Source organism: Chenopodium album, chromosome 9, assembly GCF_948465745.1.
Source record: "Chenopodium album chromosome 9, dcCheAlbu1.1, whole genome shotgun sequence".
Lineage (NCBI taxonomy): Eukaryota > Viridiplantae > Streptophyta > Magnoliopsida > Caryophyllales > Amaranthaceae > Chenopodium > Chenopodium album.
In genome coordinates this window covers 61,816,202-61,836,840 of record NC_137842.1, presented here as the reverse complement: position 1 = coordinate 61,836,840, position 20,639 = coordinate 61,816,202, and the positions used below count along the sequence as shown (strand labels likewise).

Here is a 20,639-nt window from a genome sequence, read left to right as displayed (position 1 = left end):
AATTAATTAATTATTACTTCCTCCGTTTCTTTTTAGTTGACACGTTTCTTTAGTCACGTTTGCCAATGCACTTATTCAATCATTAATATATTTAATTATCGATGAGCAAATTTTTTGAAAAGTTGATATTTTGAAAGTATATAACGTTACAAATCTAACAATGTCCCACATTACTATATTTTCATTACGTATAAAGCACAAAATACGATCAAAGGGAGGTGAATGAATAGTGTTAAAGTCTAAACGTGTCAACTAAAAAGAAATGGAGGTAGTATATATTATCTTTTAATATTTGGAATTTTATCTAAATATATAACAAATTTCAACACATTAATACAAAATAAATAAAAAAAATAAAAAAAAATCAAACAAACCGTGCATCGCACGGACTTCATCTAGTTTCCTTAAATATTTAATCTATTATTAAAGACTACCTCCAGAAAGGAATGCAAGATGCAACAAAACCCTGTCAATTTAACAAACATCATAAATTATATATTAGAAACAAAGTTGAGATTAACAATCATTAACTAAGTTCTATTCACCTGATTTTCACTGGTCTGAACTTATCTGAACTTATTAGAACTTATTAAAACTTATTTTAGTTGTAATTTGTACTTGGACAACCCTTATCAAAACTTATCAAACCTGATCTGAACTTAACTGAACTTATTACACATGGAATAAGTGAAAATAAGGTGAACAGAATATACTGTAATAAATATTATCATATCTAAGCTAAATAGAAGGCTCGTTAATAACAACCATAAGCCGACCACTTCAGGTCACTTCAGATCGGGTCAACTTTGGGTCGTTTATATTAGTGGGTAGACGAGTGTTTGTTGGCTGTGTAAGGGTATGTTGGTAAATTCCTTTACTAGTTGTTGGTACATTGATAAATTACACCAAATTGCCATTCATCTAATTTGTTTTGGTTAGTTTACTTTTAACGAGGGAGTATGTATGGTTGAATTGCATTGATTTCGCAGGAACCCAGCTGAGTGGAAAACCTCCAAAAACGTCAACCACCGTACCCCTTACCCCAACTCCTCCGCTTTCTTTCCCTGCCATTTTTCTCTCTCCTGGCTTTTCAATCGTCCAAAATTTCAACCAATTCCATCACAATTCAAGATCACCTTAATCAAATCACTATCATTCAATTCTCCCTATTTCTACACTTGGGTCAATCTCCAATTTTTCTGGGTATCATCAATTTCTCTTTCTTAATCTCATTACTCTTTTCTTCCCCAATAAAGCTATTTTAACCAATTTTAATCTTTTTTCTTTGTGGGTTCGTCGATTTTGAGAAATTTAAGTCAAAATTCGAACTGGGTGTTTGAAAATTTTGGATTTTTCTTGTTAATTTGGTGTTTTTAGGGTTGATTGAAGAATTAAAAGAGGGGAATAAGAAGATGGATACAAGCAGAAGAGCAGTGGAATCATACTGGAGGTCTCGGATGATCGATGCAGCTACTTCTGATGAAGATAAGGTCACACCTGTTTACAAATTGGAAGAGATTTGTGAGCTCCTAAGATCTTCTCCCTCTGGTATAGTGAAGGAAGTCTCTGAATTTTTGTTAAAAAGGCTTGATCACAAGAACCCTATTGTTAAACAGAAGGTATAATTTATGCATCGATTTTTGTTTGATTGGCATTTTGGTAGATCTATTTATGCGAAATTGTTTGTTTTAAGTTCATGATGTGTGTTGAACCTTTGTTTTGTTTTGATTCTGCTGTTTTTGTCGACAGTACTATTTTAGTGATTAGTTTTGAACAAAGGGATCATGAAGTAATGTCTAATTTAGAGTTAGAATAATGATAATAACAAGTTAATATTAATGTCATGAATGAGATATTGTATGGTAGATTTTGTTGTATTGCTATTTGGTGATGGTAATTTTATTTGTTATTGATGTTATTTATAGGCTTTAAGGTTGATAAAGTATTCAGTTGGGAAGTCAGGTGCAGAATTCAGGAGAGAAATGCAAAGGCATTCAGTGGCTGTGAAACAGCTACTTCATTATAAGGGGAAACCTGATCCACTGAAAGGGGATGCTTTGAACAAATCTGTGAGGGAAACAGCTCAAGATGCTCTTTCGGCCATATTTTCGACAGATGACAGCAAACCGGCTGCTGCGAGTGAGGTATCCCATAAGAGAATGGAAGGTTTTGGGAATACGAATTATGTGATGCCACCAGATGAGAAGAAGTCATTTATTAGTGAGGTGGTTGGTATTGGAAGTGCTTCCTTAAAGCAAGGACTGAGTACCTTGGCTCAGGCGCATTCTCAGTCGTTCAAAAAGAATGATACTGGCAGTTATAGGGGTCCGACACTGAATAGGTCATTGACCGTTGAATCGGACCACTCAGACAGGTATGATAAAATGAGTTATCATGGTGGTGGTCAGAGTAGTTCGTCTATTTCAAGAAATGCGACTTCTGGACCTTGGGGACAAGATTCAAGGACTGTTGCCTCAGAAGCAACCAATACGGATTCTAGTTCAAGCTATGGTGAGAGTAAGACACGGGAAGAGAGGTTTCTAGAGACAATTGTGACATCTGGTGGTGTGCGGCTGCAACCTACACGTGATGCTTTGCAAGCTTTCTTGGTAGAGGTCTCTAAGATGGATGCATTGGCTTTAAGTCGAGCACTTGAATCGAAACTTCAGTCTCCTAATTGGCAGGTATTTTCTTTATTTTCATGTTCTCGGTCTGGATGTTTTTTTATAAAAAATTAATTTTTAATAAAGTATGTATCTTGATTTAGTTAAACATGACACACTTTGTATTTTTTTATGATCTGTTGATCAGGGTTAACCAAACCATCAATATGGTGAAATGGCTCTACGCATCCTCCTTTCTATATATTATTTTTTGTTGGGTATGGGGGAGGGGCAAAGGTTGGAATATGAAGCTATTTTTAGAAATTGCTGGGACAGTTTCCTTTTATCCTTAATTATAAGATGCATTAAGTGGCCTGCTTGAATTTGATGATTATGTTCTGTTATGTGATGTTTTATGCCGTCTGTGGATCATAGTACTACCTGTAATTAATTATGCTCTTGCCAAACACTGTAAACCAGACTCTTGATTCATCTAGCTGTCAATTGTTTCCTCTAAGTCAAAGACGAATGCATTTTTGTAAAGCTAAAAGACAATGAACTGATTTTGAATGATGAAGGGTAGATTTATGGTTTGATCTCTGAGACGTTATTTTCAATGGGTTTTACTATCTTTTTCAGGTTCGAATGAAAGCAGTTTGTGTCCTTGAAGCAATTTTGAGAAAAAAAGATGATGAGAATTTTGCTGTTGTTGCCTATTACTTTACTGAACACGTAGATTTGGTAATCAAATGTTCCGAGTCCCCTCAATCTTCATTGAGAGAGAAGGCAAATAGAGTAAGTCTTTAAAATTCCAAATTATTAGCCATAATTTTTGCTTGACTCGAGATTTTTGCTTTTCCTGTTATTGTTGTTTGTCTTATCATTAATGGCAATTTAGAAAAACCCCAAATGCAAAGATCATTGTCCTTGTTCATTAGATATGTTATGCAATCTCTTTACAACAGTTCACCCTAATGAGCATCTCCACAAGTGGATGGACTTGTCTATGTATTATTTCCCCCCTAACAATCTTTGTTCCTTCTTTAGTCCATTACTCATTAGATAATTCTTTGACTTAATTTTTTATGAGTTCATGTGATTTTTGAAGCACAAAACATCTTTGGCTTTGCTGAAAAGGTATAGTGTAAATGTTTTGATGTGCTTATCACTCAACAAAATGCATCTAAAGTATTTCCTGGAAGTTGAAATGTTTTGGCTTTTCATAATTTTCCAACATGCTCTTGGCTCAAAGGAATATAAATCTTTGATTCGAGCTAACCAAGTATCTCACTAGAAATTTCTCCCTCTCAGACTCTATGGCCCTTGCCTAGTACATCTGCCATTATTACTCCCTCAGTGGTTAGAGTCTGTAGACAGTCTGGGCTTTATATGAATACTGAACCATTGGGATTCTATTTAAAAAGTCAACAATGGGTCAGAGGCAATAGGTATAATCGTAGTGTTTATTTATGGGCTATGGGTAACAACTTTTATGTTTTAATCTATTCAATGATTCCCTGTTTCCTAGCTTTGCTGTTTCCCCATTCTCGTTCCTGTTATCATTCTTGTTATTGCTCTCTAATCTGTGCTACATATTTTAGGTATCATTCCTGTCCCTGAATACACTTTGCACTTTTCTCTTTCTTCGGTTCTAGAATACTCTTTAAAGTCCTAAAACTTCCATTTTAGAAATGATCCCACTAATTTTTGAAAATCTCTCTTTCCACTACCCAAAAAAAAAAAAAAAAAAAAAAAAAAAAGAAGAAAGAAATAAAATAAAAAAAATAATAAAATCCACATCCTCATTCATTCAATAATCAAATAGACTTTTTCAGATCAATAACAATCGATAGCCATACAACAACTTATTGTCTAAAACTTGTCATGATTAGTGTCAAAAGTATTATGGGAAAGAGGGAGTATATAATTTTAGTGAAATAAATGGATTACAAACTTTAATCATGTGTATGAGAGTTAACCATAAAGTACTTTATCGAGCTTGCAAGCTTGCCAGGAGCATTAATTTATTTATTTTTATTTATTTTCTTTTTTTTCCCACTTGGTTGGTTATGTGGATGCTACTGGATCTTGAATTATATCAAGGGACAATGTTATCATCTTTACATTCCAGATGGCCATATTGAGCATTCTTAAGCACGCAAGACAATTATTCCATATTACCATTGATTAATGGAACTCCTAGGATTCATTGTAAGTTTGTAGTAATTCTATACTTTAGTGTAAGCAATTCTAAAATGGGGAAACATCCAGCATTTGATAAATATTAAGAAACTCAGAGGGGGAACATTAAGCAATTTATCAAGAGAACATGTACCGAGTTGGATTTTGACATTCTATTTTTTTTTTTTTTTTTTTTTTTTTTTTTTTTTTTTTTTTTTTTTTTTTTTTAAGGTAAGTAAGAAATATATTTATAAGGAAAAAGGCTGTACAAAGACAATGGGGCATACCCCTGAGACTTAGACCCAACAAGGCCTAAGAGCACCAAGCACAAGTATAAACCAGCACCTACATTACATTCCTATTTTGAGCCTATGAAACCATTTACAATCCTTTACAAGCCATTTTCTATCAATTAATCTCTTTACCCTCCAAACTATATCCGTTTTAATCTTCTTTGCTACACCTTCAGGTCGACACACTGCCTTTTGCCAGAAAGCTACATTCCTGGCATGCCATATATGATAGACTAATGCAGCCAGAATTGCATAGCCTACCTGCCTCTGTTTTCCAGCTTTAAAGCTCTTGCCCCAAATTTTCCAAGCTCTCTGAATTCCTGCAGCAGGGAAGCTGGTCATTCCCAGCCACTGCAGTATGTATTGTAAGCAAAGCCTGGTGTAAGAACGGCTGAAAAACAGATGTCTTTGTGTCTCTCATTCATTTCCACACAGCAAGCAGATCTCCTCATCACATATTCCAAATTTATGCAGCTTGGCTCTTGCTCTCAGTCTTTCCTGGACAGCAATCCATGTAATAAAAGAGTATTTTGGAACATTCAACTTGTTCCAAACCCACTTTGTCCAGTGGCATCTAGTTTGCTCACCTTCTCTCAGCCATTTGTAGAAATTTGCAATCAAGTATTTGCCACTTTCCTAGTTGTTCTGCTCAAAACCAGCTTTCAATCTATCCTTAACCCTGCATAACATCTTCCATCCCAACTAGCATTGGTGGGAGCATTGTTGACGTGCTATTGCCGCTTGTGCAATAGAGAACAAATTGTTTGAGGAAAATGAGAAAGAAGCAGGGTTGAAGGTGATGGTTAAAGGACAAGATTAGGATTTAATGAATTAAGTAGCAGTTAGAGTGGGAAGAAAGCCTCATCATTGATGACCATCTTCCCATCAATGGTGTAAAGAAATGGTGGAGATTGAAGTTGTGGGGTTAGACTTAGAGTTGTATATTGAGAGAGAATTGGGACTGGGAAATGACAGCTGTTTGAAGAGAATTTGAAATTCTTGGTGATGGCCCTTCAGCCATTCTAATGACTGCATAGTAGTCACCCAATTCTGAAACATATTTTGATATGGATTTCCAAACAGTTATTTGTGCCTCTATCCAGATTTTCTAATGCATTGATTGTCTCTCTCCCTCTGTTCCTTGAGAAAATATAGGGATTAGGGTCTTCTTGTACTACTTGGATATCATACTTGACCTCTGCTAGACTCATTTCCTCCTTTTGTTCACCTCTATGATCCTGTCTCCACAGCTTGTACATACATACAAAAATCATATTTTTTTCTCCAACTTGAGTTCTTAACTTCTCATTCACTTGGATTTTATTGCAACTATCATCAAAGACCCAGCCTTATTTCATCCTTGACTCCTTGTTACATACCTGATCTACCATATCTTTGACACGTGATTAAAAGAAGAGAAATTAGGGAAAAAAGCTTACATACTTTTCACTCAAGTAATGCTCAACATCCAGATTCCAGATCAGCTGAACCAAGTTTTCTTAATGGGTTTTTTTATTTTCCCCTTTCCTGATTCAGGGATACTGCTGTCGCTTTTACCTTGGAATTTAACTGGAGCAAGGGAGGAGAGGGCATGAATGAAATGTGGTTCTTGTGCATATTGATATTCAATTGTCATTGTGTTAAATGGTTCCTATTGGTTTAAAACTAGAATTTCCATAGTATATTGAAATTCCCAATTGGGAGTTCCTTTGCATTGGACTGTCCAATATAAACCTATTATGTCACCTGGAAATTTGATAAAAAGAACATATCAACCGAACACCTAAAATGTGAAGAATCAAGAACCAGTTCCAATATCCCAACTGCCTTCTCTCTCTCTCTCCCCCCCCCCCCCCCCCCCCCCTTTCCTTTCCTTTTCCTGAAATACACGAAAACTAAAGCTTAAATAAGCTTATGTACATCAGTACTTGTTTATGTTTTTGGTATACTCCTTTTTTTCAGTACGTTCCAAATTTATGTTCAGAAATTTATACATTAAATATTCATGCATTTGATGTCTGATTAAATTCATGAAATTATAGGTCTTAAGTCTCATTGGTGGAGAGAAGACTGGAAACTCTTCAGAAAAGCCTACAAAAATCGAGAGAACAGTGGTTGAGATGCCTGACCTGATAGATACGGGGTATGGTGATTTGCTTGGAGAAGAGCCCAAGGAAAGCCAAGATGAGCAATTTGTTGCAAGCAAGCCATTGTCATCCTCTCTCTTAATTGATGATTTATTTGGGGATAGTACAGGTAACGATTTGAGTAAGAGTGATCTAAGAACTGACGATGATCCATTTGCTGATGTCTCTTTTCATACGGGCGAGGACAAAGACCAGGGAAGCGACCTCTTTGCAGGGATGACTGTTGGAGAAACTTCTAGTGCTGTTGAAGCACCAAGGAATGGTGGTCCTGATCTTTTTGATATATTTGGGTCCTCAGAACCTCTGCAGACGCAAGGGAGTCATACAGACAACGTTAACAACCTAATGGCAGGCTTATCCATTAGTGGAAATGGCTCAGTGACAAATGAGAAAACAATGTACCCCACAGCATTTGCTGAATCAACATTTCCTGGTTCAAATTTGAATCCTGCTTCCCAAGGGCTAAATGATTCTCTTAGCAGTGGGTTTGATCCCCTGAAAGCTACCGCTAATGCAAATATCCTTCCTATGGGATCTATCCCATACAATATGCCTCCTGGAATGTTATATAATCAGTTTTATCCTGCAGCTCAAGTTAATTATGGTGCAATGGGTGGGTTCCTTGCTCAGCAGCAGTTTATGGCAGCTATGGCCAACTTACAGTCTATAGGTAACATGAATCCCAATAATCTTGCTGGTGGTAATTTGGCTGGAACATTGGGAGGAGATGCTTCTGCTCTTCCTGATATATTCAATGCAAACATGCCTGCTCAAGCACCTACTGTCACAATGAATGCTCCAAAAGAAGAGACAAAAGCATTTGATTTCATCACGGTAAGAGTAGTTTTATTTTGTTTTTATATGTCAACAATTATTTTTTTCTTTTCGTGCTTTGGTTTCTGCCTTTTCCCCCTGTTTCTGTGTATACCTCTTCTTGGAGATTCTGTGTGTTTATTCTACATTTTTCATCCTCTGAAGATCAGTAGAATTCATCCTTTTGGATGATGAGATGTGAGAAAGAGTTGGGTAGCTATGCCCAACTTCTATTGTATATTCTGCCATTTGGTTTACCTCCCAAAAAACAGAGATGGATGAAAAAAGAGTCAAACCCTGCAAATTCACCTCTTTATCACAACTAATATTGTTACACACCCTTTTTATAGGAACTTGTGGAAATAGTGCACAAGCTCACTCATTCCACTACCATTTCCTTTTATACCAAGAAAACTAGTCTTTTAGGCTTCCCTCTATGACCTAGGGCCTTAGCCTGGAAAAATTCTAATACTGGAACAGAGGGCTTAAAAACCAGCCAAACTAAGGTTACCCTTTTAGCCCTCCCTGTCTAATTTCTTTGAGCAACTTTTTTCAGAACAGGTTTTTAACAAGTGTTGCATGATTTGCGTAGCCATATATAGCTGTTCAATTGAATGCCAGAAATTTGGGAACAAATATGAGAAGTTAATATTGTGACTAGTGATACATTTACAAGATATTGTTGTAGCCTTTACTTAGACCTTTTCATTTCCCAGTTTACCAACACAATGTCCTCTCAAGTGTTCTCTAGTCTGCTGGTGTTTTAAAACTGGCTGGCATAGGGATAGATCATAGAAAACTAAGTGTCATTACTTGGACATTGTTAAATACGGGTCTGGGCCGCACCCGTCACGGGAGAGTGTAAGTCTACCACTTTACAAGACCAAGGAGGTTCCACCTCAAAACCATATGGCAATGAGGGGAGTAGCCCCTTAGCCTTATATTGTGGTGGTAACTCTTGAATTCTTTCAATGTGGGATTTTATTACCACTACACTCCCCCTTTAGTGTTTAGTGTTTTTAGTGTGGGACAAGAGAATGCTCACATGTGGACTGTTCGTGGGCTCAACAGACATCTGTCAGTACAATCCAATACTACGGGGTATTTTTAATAAGGTTTTCTGATTTGAGTTCAAATACTTCGTATGAAAATTTTGATCTTTGAGTTATCAACAAGACGACAATCTTGTATCTTTTTGAGTCCTTAATGTATGGCTTTTGAAAGATAATATGGATGACAGAATTGCCAATAAATTATTTTAGGGCTGCTCCAAATTTACTTATTGCACTTCCTCCATTCTCTTTTAGTTGCAATGTTAGGCAAATTGCGCTATTCATGTTCTCCCATTTGACCACCTTTGTTGATTTATTTGTGGGGCAAAATATTGTAGGAGATCTTGTTACTTCGTCTCAATTTATATTCACAACATCAAATTTACATATTTTTTACTTATGTATAATTAGAGAAAGGGTTGATAAAAGCATTGGCAAGCGTGGAAGTAAAAATGTTACAACTAAAAGAGAACATAGGAAATAGTTATTTTGTTAATTATTATTACGAATTTGGTTAACACTTCTATGCTCAACATGTTGCCTTATTTTGTTTTAGACTCCCTTGCTATCTCCTGTCAGTTACATTTTCAAGACCATTCATTTTAGGATTTTTATGTTTGTTTGTAAGATACTACATACCCTTTCTCTATTATACTCCGTATATTAGTTGTTCTGTGGGTAATTTAAATCCTGTATGGAGATTGACGATTTTTACTGTTACAAGAATGGTTGTCATTATGGTTCACATTTGAAATTAAGTAAATGTTTTGTGGATTTATTGTCCTTACTTAGATTTGGTCATCTTTGTGTATCAATGCGTGTTGCTTTATAATATGACAGGATCATTTGACACAAGCGCGTGATCCTAAGAGGGTATTGTAGTCCACTGATTCAAAGGGAAGACTACTGGATTCATTCAGACAAAACAATGTTGGAATCCAGATAAAAAATTTCGTGATAAAGTTGCAATGAGATAAACTTGATATTGTCAAGAATTTACTGTGACGTGTTGTAGAAGTCATAAGAGCAAGACAATTTTAAAAGCGCGGGATAGAAGGATCCCTTGTCTTTGTGCAGAATTTGTAAGTTTAGAAAGGATGAGGGTGTGTTGTGCAGTTAGCTATATTTCATTGTTCGAACTTTTTTGAAGCTAGCTTCAGTTTATAATACTTGTGTATTTCTCAAAGAACGAATTCATGTAGATCTTCCAATAATTATATTGCCTTTTTTTTTGAAATTTGAGATGCCATTACAGATATTTCTTTCTTAATTTTGCACCAATTGACGATTGTAAGTCCTTCGTAAAATATTTTGTATTTGTTGACATGTATCAATATCTATCAAAATCTTTAATTATCAAAACACAAATCAATGCCTTCAATTTTTAATAGACAAAAGTGAAGAAAGGTTGATATTCAGAAAATATGCCTTGAAAGTGTGAGACGAATCTAATTTACATGACTATTTCTCGAGTATAAATCATAAACAATAAACAAGTCCATTAATAAGAAACAAAAAATGTCTGTATTCATTAGTTTCGCTTGTTAAGAATCAAATGCAGAATTATGCTCGTAGAATCCAAGGTTTCTGGTTTCCTTGTTAATGTCAGAAAGCTACCATTTTTTACTTTACTTTCCAAAATTTGGGTGGGAAGGTTAGAATAACTTCAGCTGTGAGATTAAATGAACACAGAATTGAACAAGGGAAGAATACAGTTAGCTATGTGACTGGATGCAACCGAAACCTGTAATTCAAAAGGGGTCGAAAACTTAGAGGTAGACTGGGATCTCATGGGTTTAACCGAGTAAATTGCTATGTTGGATGTATCCCAACAATAGAAATATAATCCATTATTCTGGCAATAGAGGTTACATTACATGGTCTTGTTTTAGTCTTCTGAATCAAATTCTAAGAGCATTGATCTAACAAAACTATCTCAGAGGGGTTCAACAATGGCCCAGCTTATGTAATAGTGCAAAAATACACCAGTGATTGGTCATAGTAAATTTCTGAACTTCCAAGAATGGGTTTCCACATTACTTGACTGCCAACATGCATCCTCCAAATTGGCAATAATGAGTCTCTATTACTGATCTATTTGTCGTTCTCCTTTCCTTCAGAATTTTCTGTTTCCTGTTCCTTGCGAAACCCAAGCTCAGACAATTCTTGCTTTGCCATTAAGTTCCTGCATAGCCCCAGTTACATTCCTCAGCAAATTTCAACGAAAACAATCACCACAGATAACGGACTAGGAAGTTTTTTTTTTTTTTTTTTGGGGGGGGGAGGGGGGAGAAGAAAAAGGCAGGCAGACAAGAAACTCACTTCTCCATTCGGCATTGCAAATATTTCTTTGAAAACTCTCTACATTTTCCTGAATTATGGCCAGCAACTTTTAGACAATTAAGATACTCTTTTTTCTCCTGCAATTAAAATCCCAAACATGAATTAATTAAGCCAACACAAGATAGCTCTATATTATACAAAAGATTGAAAAGCAAGGCCCTCTAAGGAGAAGAGGCTTGAACCAGACAATCAAAGGGAAGTACCACATCGCATTCATGATCATGATCCAAAGGAAATACTCCTTTTTCCGGAGGAACTGGTCTTGCACCTCTTGACCCACCAAATGAACCACCTGTGTCGAACAACTAGCACTGTTTCATAAATAGAAAATTTCTTCCCCCTTACCCACCCAATAAGGAAGGTTGTAAGAGGATTAAAATATCTCCTATAACATAAAGTGACAATAGTTCCGTAACAATAAACATCAAGATCATCCAAATACCCATGCATCCTTATAATAACAGAACAATAGTTCCAAATTGACCTTTGATCTGGTACACATTCTCCACTGAATCTAAAATCACAATGAAAAAGAACCAGGGGCTATTCAAAGAGTCATTTAAGATTTTTGACATTCAAAAGCTAATTGGCACTCCGATCACTCTTAATAGAACCAAAGATTCATTAGACTAATTGCTCTATTCATTGTGAAAGTAACAGACAACAGTTGCCAATAGTCACACAGGCATAACCTCTCTTATCGCAAGGGTAGGACTGCATAGCCAATCACTTCTAGTCTGTTAGAGTGGTACTTTACTTAGAACATTGGGCGTATTGATGTTCTGTATCATACTATCATCCTAAAGTTAAAGAACAGTGAATCTTTCACTGGTCAGTTAATTATCATATCCCATCCATCTTTTATCATTACATGCAGTAAATTATTTGTAATTAGGAATGTCTTATTGGATGATTTTCTGGTCAATTTTAAAAAATGGCCATCATCAGAATATGTAACAGTGCACAACAGAATATCGGATCAAGAACACAGAAAACTAAAAATTCTGATAAGCAAGCTGATTATGCAAAATTCTGAAGATACTGTTTTCTCCCGAGGAGCTCTGTGGACATATGCCACTTCAATTTTAATCATCATTGATCATTCCTTAAATTTTGGCAAGTGGATCACAGCTGAGTAGGTCGAAGAAGAGTTAATCTCATATTTGTTGTCCAGCTTCACAAACTTGGATTCCTATATTTTCTCTTTGACAATAGGAAAAAAAAAAATGAAAAACAAGGTCAGAAAACCTCCTAAAAGAAAAGGATTAATTAATTTTATTTCAATTTTAAGCCATCTTATCCTTTAAATACTATAGAGTCCTTTACATCTGCACAATGCATATACAGCTTTACAGGTACTCAACTCTTGGGAGTCCAATGTCTCTATCCCCTTATTCCCCATTTATAGGCTTGTCAGAGCAAACTATATTATCCGAACCTATCAGAACCTATTCATACTGACCCTAGAGAAACATACCATGGCTCTGAATCTTGAATTACAGATTAAAGTGAATCTTTACAATTCCACTATCTCTAATTAATTTCAAATGTTCATCATCAATAACTGAATTTATCCACAAAAGAAAAGAGAAAGGCATCTCCGCCCACCAGGAAAAAAAAGACTTGTTAAATCTTCAAGATAAAAAATACAACGCAGAAATTATTTCTAGTTTTCCGATTTCCATTCAATTTCTTTCAGTTCCTTCTGAAATATAAATGGTGCAAGCCTTTCTAGACCAACACCTCAAAGGCAAAACAAAAAACCAACAGATACTACAAAAAAAAAAAAAAAAAAAAAAAAAAAAAAAAAAAAAAAAATTATCGATACCTGCATGCATTTCAAGACCAACACCTAAAAGAAAAAAATTATAAACCAGCACATAGCATCACATTTTTTTTATCAATACCTGCATCCCAATATCACATATAACCTAGTTTAGGCAAACAAATAACATGCTAATGAATAGACTATAGGGGAAATTAGAAGAAAGTGGAGTATATATCAGGTTTTCATTTCATCTCTTTGAATTTTTAAGATCAAAAGAAGTTACTAAGCCATTGCAAAATAAAGAGCTTGTATCAACAAGTAACATGGAAAGCAAAAGCAAGGTGATTCGTACCAGCACTCATCTTGTTCTCTTGTTGTTCTGCAACCAGCCAAATCGCGTCCTTCTTCTAGTCTGAAACTCCTCGCAATGAACAGTGATAAAATTACAAATGAGGGACTGATAATAATAAAAATTAAAAACAGGGAAGATTAAATGAACAGAGAATTGAACCACAACACAGCATAATGTTAACTCAGAATGTCTTTACCCTTCAATTTCCCCATGATGAAAAGATTTTCATAGTTCAAGTTAGGTTAATTTTACTTTTCTTAAACAGTTGTATTAATCACATCATGACATAATCCATCACATTCCACATGACACAATAATATGCTGTTAATCAAATCTCAAAATACACACTAAAAAATCCAAATCTATCAACTAGGGTCACAGTTGACAGAAGTGTACAATTTAGAATTTATGGTCAAAAAATTTGATTATGAAGGGTTCACAAACTTTTGTTTTCTTATTATTTCTACACAAATTAAAGACTAAATGAATACAAAATGAAAGCTAATAAACTAACAATACAATCAAGATTAATTATCATACTTTCAAAACCAATTACCATTAGCACACTTGCTAATTCAAAATGACAATTGCAACCAAATGGCTCAAAACTTTTTTAACAACTAAAAGTTTTTGGGAAAAAGAGAATCCTTAATCCAACAAGGCAACAACAATTCAAGAAGTTTTGCTTTTAACTCAAACTATGCAATCATTCCACATACAAGAACAAGTACTAAGTTTTAAGCACCAATTAAGCAAGTACATATCTAAGACACTAAGTTATAATATAAGTGCTAAACCAACATTACAGACCTAAACCTTAGGCAAAGTTTGGCTTAAATTTTCTATCTTCTCCAACTTATTCCCTATATTCTCACTATCCAACAGACCAACACCATCACGGTACCGGCATCGGCAACAACACTACCACCATCTCCCTATTTATTCCAAACTCACAATCCCACATCAACCAACCTAATCTGATGATCCACCAAAGCAGAAATTAATCTCCCCATTGACCCGAGAGCCACCGAGAATAACTCAATTTGATCCTACACCAATTCTAATTGTATTATTCAAATAAACCTCAAACTCCAAAATCTAATTTTTCTTTCTCCACTTCCATTAATTACATCGGAAACATCAGCAATTACCAGTTGTAATACAAGAATCAAGCCAGTATTTACAAATTACCACAAAAGACAGCAACTTTGAACACATTTAATCAAAGCAAATGAATTTGAAAAATACCCATTAGAATGATCGACTTAATTAAAGGAAATTAATAGTTGACAACGCAAAAAAATCAGAATTCTAATCTCTAAAATTAAAAACCTCCACATAACAAACTTCACCCATAAAAAACCCAGAAAAAGAAATTTAACAAAAAAATCCAAAAATCTCGAATATTATGAAAAATATCAAATGAATTAACAAAATTACAGCAAACCATAACACGATTGTACAAAGCTAGTAATTCACTAGTAAACTTTTAATTAATGATTAAAGAACATAAAGTGTAGAAAACGAAATTTAGGGAAAATATTAAAAATTACCAAGTGGGTGAGCTTGAAATATTCCGGCGATCGTCGAGAAAAAATAGATGAAGAGTTTTGATAGTTTGGGTTACTACTACTAGTTAGGTAATTTGCTTAATTAGCAATTACTTCTGGCCTCTTCGCTACTTGTTTCCCAAGCCACGGTTGTTTTTTTTTTTTTTTTTATTATTTTTATATACTTTGAACTTGCTTTGGAGGGGGAATGCTAGGTTTTCTCTTTAACCTTGGCGAAACCGATTCGGTCCAAATTGACTTGAATCGGAAAATCCGACTCACATTTGTGTAGTTCGGAGTAATAGAACTAGATGAATAGAAATTGAAGTTGGTCCGATTCATACCCGAAACTAGATAACTTGACTTGAAAATCAAATATGAAGTATTACTAGATTTGTAAAACTTAATAAATAATCGATCTAAATTGAACCATTTTCTTTTCTAATTAACTTCTTTTTTTTTAATCCAGGTTTTGGTGTCCAAAGACTAAAGAGTTATAATGGTCGATAATGTCTATCACCTCCGAAAACTTTACCAGTTATGTCAAACACTTAAGAGAGATTTCGTCATGTTTTAACTAATTTAAAAGCTATTAAATACGTGTAACCAAGAGTTCGTTCTCTTTAGTCTAAATTTCTAGGAATAGTCTTTATAATAAGTATATATAAAGCCCAATTATAGGAAAAGTTATGGGAAAACACTTCCACACAAAAAAAAAAGAAAAAAAAAGGGCATTCAAGTGAAACCTTGGGTTCCAACTTCCAACCTTCATGGTTTATAAATACATTATGTCTATGAACAATTTATCCAGGCCAGAACTTTAGATACATGGACAAAATTGGCTAAATGATCATATCTAATCTACCTCCTTAAAATCAACATTCCTTCTGATTTTCAGAAGAATCAGAACTGACTATGCAGCTATGCTGGTGCTCCTATTAATTTACCTAGACTTACACTCTACTATACAAATTTTAATAAAAGTATTAAAAAAAAAGTGTGATTCGTGTTTGGTTTATATGTTGCTCTTCACTGCAATTACGCAATTGTTCTGCAAGAAGTTTAGCAGCTTCGCGATGTTGAATCTGAATGGTAAGCTTGTCTCAGAAAAACCAAAAGCACTTGTTTTTGCTTGTGCAACAATGCTGGTTACAAGTTTGACTCTAACTCTTGGGTTGTTGAACTATAATCATAGTAGATTTCTTGGTGCTTCTTCCATTGGGGAGAGAAGTTGCCTAGGCGAAAAGCACAAAATGGTAAGACTTGGTTTATTTAACTCACTAACAGAAAAGCAAAATTGAAAAAATGAAGTTGATGTATAAAGGTGAAAAAATAACAGAAAGTTGTTGAATGTTAGCAAACAGTAAATATAATACTCATCATAGTAATTAGTAAGTACTTACCACTCCAATGTGCCATTTTTGATCGCAAAAATCGTTGTAGGTAGAAGCATCCATCACCTGCGAAAAACAAAAGATTTAGAGACTTGTTTGCATAAAACACCAATGCAAAGTGCTAATTTGATTTAATGTTTAATTTTTTTGTGACCAGTACTTGTCATTTTCACTTTGCTTATAACACAAACTATAGTTGTGACATCTATCAAATTTGTAAAGACCACAATTTTGCTGATATACAAACAATTTAGAAATCAGTTTGGTAGCAGAGAGCTTACAACAGTATAAATTGGAGGAACTGTTAGTCCTCCTTGAGACTTCTCTGTCGGTATAACAGAAAAGCGTGGAGCCAAATCTTGTGAGCGGAATGTCCACCTGCAAAGGCATTGATGAGATTTCCTCTACAAACATTAAGTTATCCATGAAAACCAAAAATGCACCTTTTGCAGGATAAGAAAGCTAAATAGATTCATACCCTATGTATAAGAAAATGCAATATTGTGCCCATTCTCGAACCAACAGCCTGATCCAGTAAGTCTCTGGAGAATCATCCACATTTATGTATATCTGAAATGACAAAATAATTAATTTACTTATACGTACACAGACTTCAAAGTTCTAAAAATCACAGGGTCAAGAAGGCATACCGCTGCTTCTGCTAAAGCTACCAGCTGCATTGCCACCCGAAATTTCCTGTAATGCAGAACATAACATCAACCAGTTAAATAAAGGAAGCAAACACTGGCAAAATTGCTTTATGATAGAAAATAATGATACACTCTTCACTAAGAAATGCAAAGAAAGAAACATCGGTATTGTGATGATGAGGCCTATTATTTAGGGACAAAGGAAGTTACAGAGTAACAGCCACATACTTGAACATGACATATTTTGAACGCACTGCATCATGCATAGCACGAACATCATCATCTTCTATAACACTAAGCTGCTCTCTCAGAGACAGCAAGTTCTGAGATATGTGGTGGAAGATCACCGAAAATGAAATGAAGTAGTTGAGCAGCAAAAGAGCCTGAACCAAATCAAGCCAACAATTCATCATCAAAATGTAGTTTAAAAAACCTATGTAGAATTGTTTAAAAAAACAATGCAAATCGAGATGCTCTAAACAATGCACTTACAGTAAAATATGGTACAGAAGCTCTATAACCAACGAGTGTCAGGTAAAATATACACCCAAGTGCAGCTGTAGTTCGTCTCTCATATAACGACAGATGCTCACACAGGATGCAGTAACCATGAGCAATGAGCAGGAAGGACACAAAAGAAGCTGTCTGAAAGAGGACTCCGGTTACATACACCCCAAAGGACATCCATAAAGAACATACTTCGGAATAAAAGCAAGAATACCTGCATATACATAAATAATTCGAATGAACTGTGTGATCATCAATAATAGTACAGTACTGCAGACCCGCAGTTGTGCTAAAACGATTCAGAAAACTTTGTAGCATCCATTTTGCGTGTAAAGTTCCTTGAATCTAATCAAACTTCCCACATTAGGCAGGAAGATTATCAAATTCTTCATACAAATTCAACTCAAGGAGTAGGCCAGGAAGATGCAAACTTCTAACTTTCATCAGTTAATTCCTTTGGAAATCATTTTAGTTGCAACAATTTCACAACTAGAGAGTTTATACATTCATTGATTCTTACAGCAAATCACCATGGTATATGCATTAGTCCATTATATCTTCGGTACCGATAAACACATTAACATTTGCTTGCTTATTTTACCAAGTGAAAAGGCTTAGGTGCTCATATTTTTACCTTGGAAAGTTAGAATCTATATATATGTATTCAAAATATGTTTATAATCTGTAGGTAGAAATTTATTCATTCAGAAATATAATCAGTAACATGTTGAGGAAAATCAAAATTAAATAAAAATTCTAAGAAAGGGATTGAAACATACCAAAAGAGGAATGATAGCATAAGCTGCAATGTTTTAATTAATGGAACTGATGCCAACGTCCATTGCAGATTATTATTCTGTTATTATCATAATTCAAACAAAAAATGAAAATCAGAGAAACAAAGAGAAACTAAATAACATGCAAAAAAAAATTAAAAATTAAAAAATGAAAATCCTCCCACATGATTAATTAAGCTTCAACTACTCTACCCCAAAACTCAAAACAATCCATATTGCATGACTTTTTCCGTTTAGAACAAATTCACCAATAACACCAAATTAAAAAAAAAAAAAAAAAAAAAAAAAAAATTCAAACAGCAAAAAAATCAGAGCTTCAATTAACTTCCTAAAAACATTTTTAAAACTTTATAGTTTTCAGTCAATCAAAAAAAAAATTGAAGTGGGTCAGTCCAAAACAAACCCACCAACTAGAGCTATCAAAAACTAAACCGACCTGACCTGACTTGACATGATGACATAACTAACAACTTAACCTGACCGGACATAACTCGATTAAACATGAGTTCATGACCCAGCCCATATAAAATATTAAGTACCCGAATTGACAGCTCTACGCAAACACGTAAAATCAAATGCAACAAAAAAAAAAAGGCAAGAAAAGAACCTGAAGATGGCGGTTTCGCCAGGTGAGAAAAGCCCAGGAAAGACTAGAAACAAACCAAACGGAAGACAAAGTAAAGTAAAGAGAAGGAAGAGGACGATATGATTCATTAACACCCCAAGACATGTTGCTAACTTGATGCATTTGAATTTGCAAATATTACAAAGTTTGAAAAGGAATTTGGGATTAATATAAATACAAGTGTATAATTTATTAAGAATACTTGTATTTGAAATGGATTAGAGAAAGAAAAAGGATTGTGTAAGGCACTATTAAAAAAAAATAAAAGGAGGGAGTCACGTCTTGTTAATTAAAGGTTGGTATGACTTGTAGACATGTTGTAGTAGTAGTGTATGTCCCTTAAATAGGTGCATCAACTCCACCTTCAACTAACCATATTGTACAAGGATTTGGAACATTGTTTGTTTTATGACTTTTGAGGTATTTCGTCTTGTTTTCGATATTAAATTTGTGCATCTTGTTTATCTGGGGTCAAATTTTTGGAAATTACTTGTATTAGTTAATAAAAAAATATATAATTTTTTTATTCATAAAAAATATATCCAATTGTCAAACTAATATTTGATTGTCAAACTAGATTGGTGCCCCTTGTGATGTTCGAGTTAAAATGTCAAATGTTGTTGTCTCGTATTAGCTACATAGGATTTAATTTTTTCAGCGCGCCACGTAGGATAATAAATTTTAGTGGTAGCCAATTAAATACGAGATTATTAATTTCTTTTAGAATTAAATAATTTAAATGACATGTAAGAAAAATTGGCGAATGAGATTTCACAGTTTAAATTAATTAAATATAAAATATTATCTTTTGATAGTAAGAATTTCATCTAAATATATAACAAATTTTAGTGTATATATATATATATATATATATATATATATATAATCATTTTAAAAAATTCAAACAAAGCGTTCATTGTACGGGCTTCATCTAGTTTATCCAATTTTTTATCCTAATAAATAAATAAAAAATATTTACAAAAATTTTATGTGTCATACTGACATTTAATAGTATCGTTGTGTCGTGACCTGGCTAAAAGTTTAGCTTTATATATTACTTATATAATATGATATGTATATCCTTCACACTAAGGACTTGTTCTCATTGACTGAAATGAGCTGAACTGAACTTAACTTAACTGAATTGAACTAAAATGAATATTTTATTAGAGAAGGAAATTAAGAGCTGAATTGAAATGAACTTATTAAAGCTAAACTGAACTGAACTGAAAATAATCGTATGAGAACAACCCCTAAATATTTTTCGTTTTATGCTCGTCCAAAAATAATGATTAGTACTAGTTCTAACCGTTGATGCTCAATTTTTTTATTGCAACATGTAAAGATATTCTGATAATCTAATCCAATAGAATCACATAAACGTTGACCCATCCAATTTAATTAGATATTATCCAATAATTATCTTGCTATGCTTAGAACAGGTAAACTCTACAGTATTTATTTATTTTTTTGAAAAAAAATTTAATAAAACTACCAAACTTTTGTTATTTTATTAGGTTAATTTAATTATGTTGTTATTATAGAAATCAAACATACAAAGATG

General features: G+C 34.2%; 3 protein-coding genes across 3 annotated transcripts; 1 reads left to right on the top strand and 2 right to left on the bottom strand.

The window, feature by feature from the left end:
• Positions 1-934: 934 nt before the first annotated feature.
• LOC145558663 (protein MODIFIED TRANSPORT TO THE VACUOLE 1-like) lies at positions 935-10,359 on the top strand. Its single transcript, XM_081619970.1, has 6 exons — positions 935-1,203; positions 1,378-1,619; positions 1,926-2,684; positions 3,243-3,398; positions 7,120-8,058; positions 9,930-10,359. The coding sequence occupies exons 2-6, from the start codon at positions 1,413-1,415 to the stop codon at positions 9,969-9,971; spliced, it is 2,103 nt and encodes a 700-aa protein (XP_081476096.1). The 5' UTR covers positions 935-1,203; positions 1,378-1,412; the 3' UTR covers positions 9,972-10,359.
• Positions 10,360-10,913: 554 nt separating this feature from the next.
• LOC145560052 (cytochrome c oxidase assembly protein COX19-like) lies at positions 10,914-15,246 on the bottom strand. Its single transcript, XM_081621309.1, has 5 exons — positions 15,106-15,246; positions 13,553-13,612; positions 11,636-11,724; positions 11,412-11,509; positions 10,914-11,274 (listed from the first exon to the last, which is right to left on the bottom strand). Exons 2-5 carry the CDS (start codon positions 13,560-13,562, stop codon positions 11,184-11,186), a joined length of 288 nt encoding a protein of 95 aa, XP_081477435.1. The 5' UTR covers positions 13,563-13,612; positions 15,106-15,246; the 3' UTR covers positions 10,914-11,183.
• Positions 15,247-15,740: 494 nt separating this feature from the next.
• On the bottom strand, positions 15,741-19,289 carry LOC145560051 (uncharacterized). The gene is made up of 9 exons (XM_081621308.1): positions 19,058-19,289; positions 18,433-18,509; positions 17,639-17,867; positions 17,375-17,529; positions 17,147-17,192; positions 16,975-17,066; positions 16,778-16,874; positions 16,506-16,562; positions 15,741-16,337 (listed from the first exon to the last, which is right to left on the bottom strand). Exons 1-9 carry the CDS (start codon positions 19,196-19,198, stop codon positions 16,266-16,268), a joined length of 966 nt encoding a protein of 321 aa, XP_081477434.1. The 5' UTR covers positions 19,199-19,289; the 3' UTR covers positions 15,741-16,265.
• Positions 19,290-20,639: the final 1,350 nt, after the last annotated feature.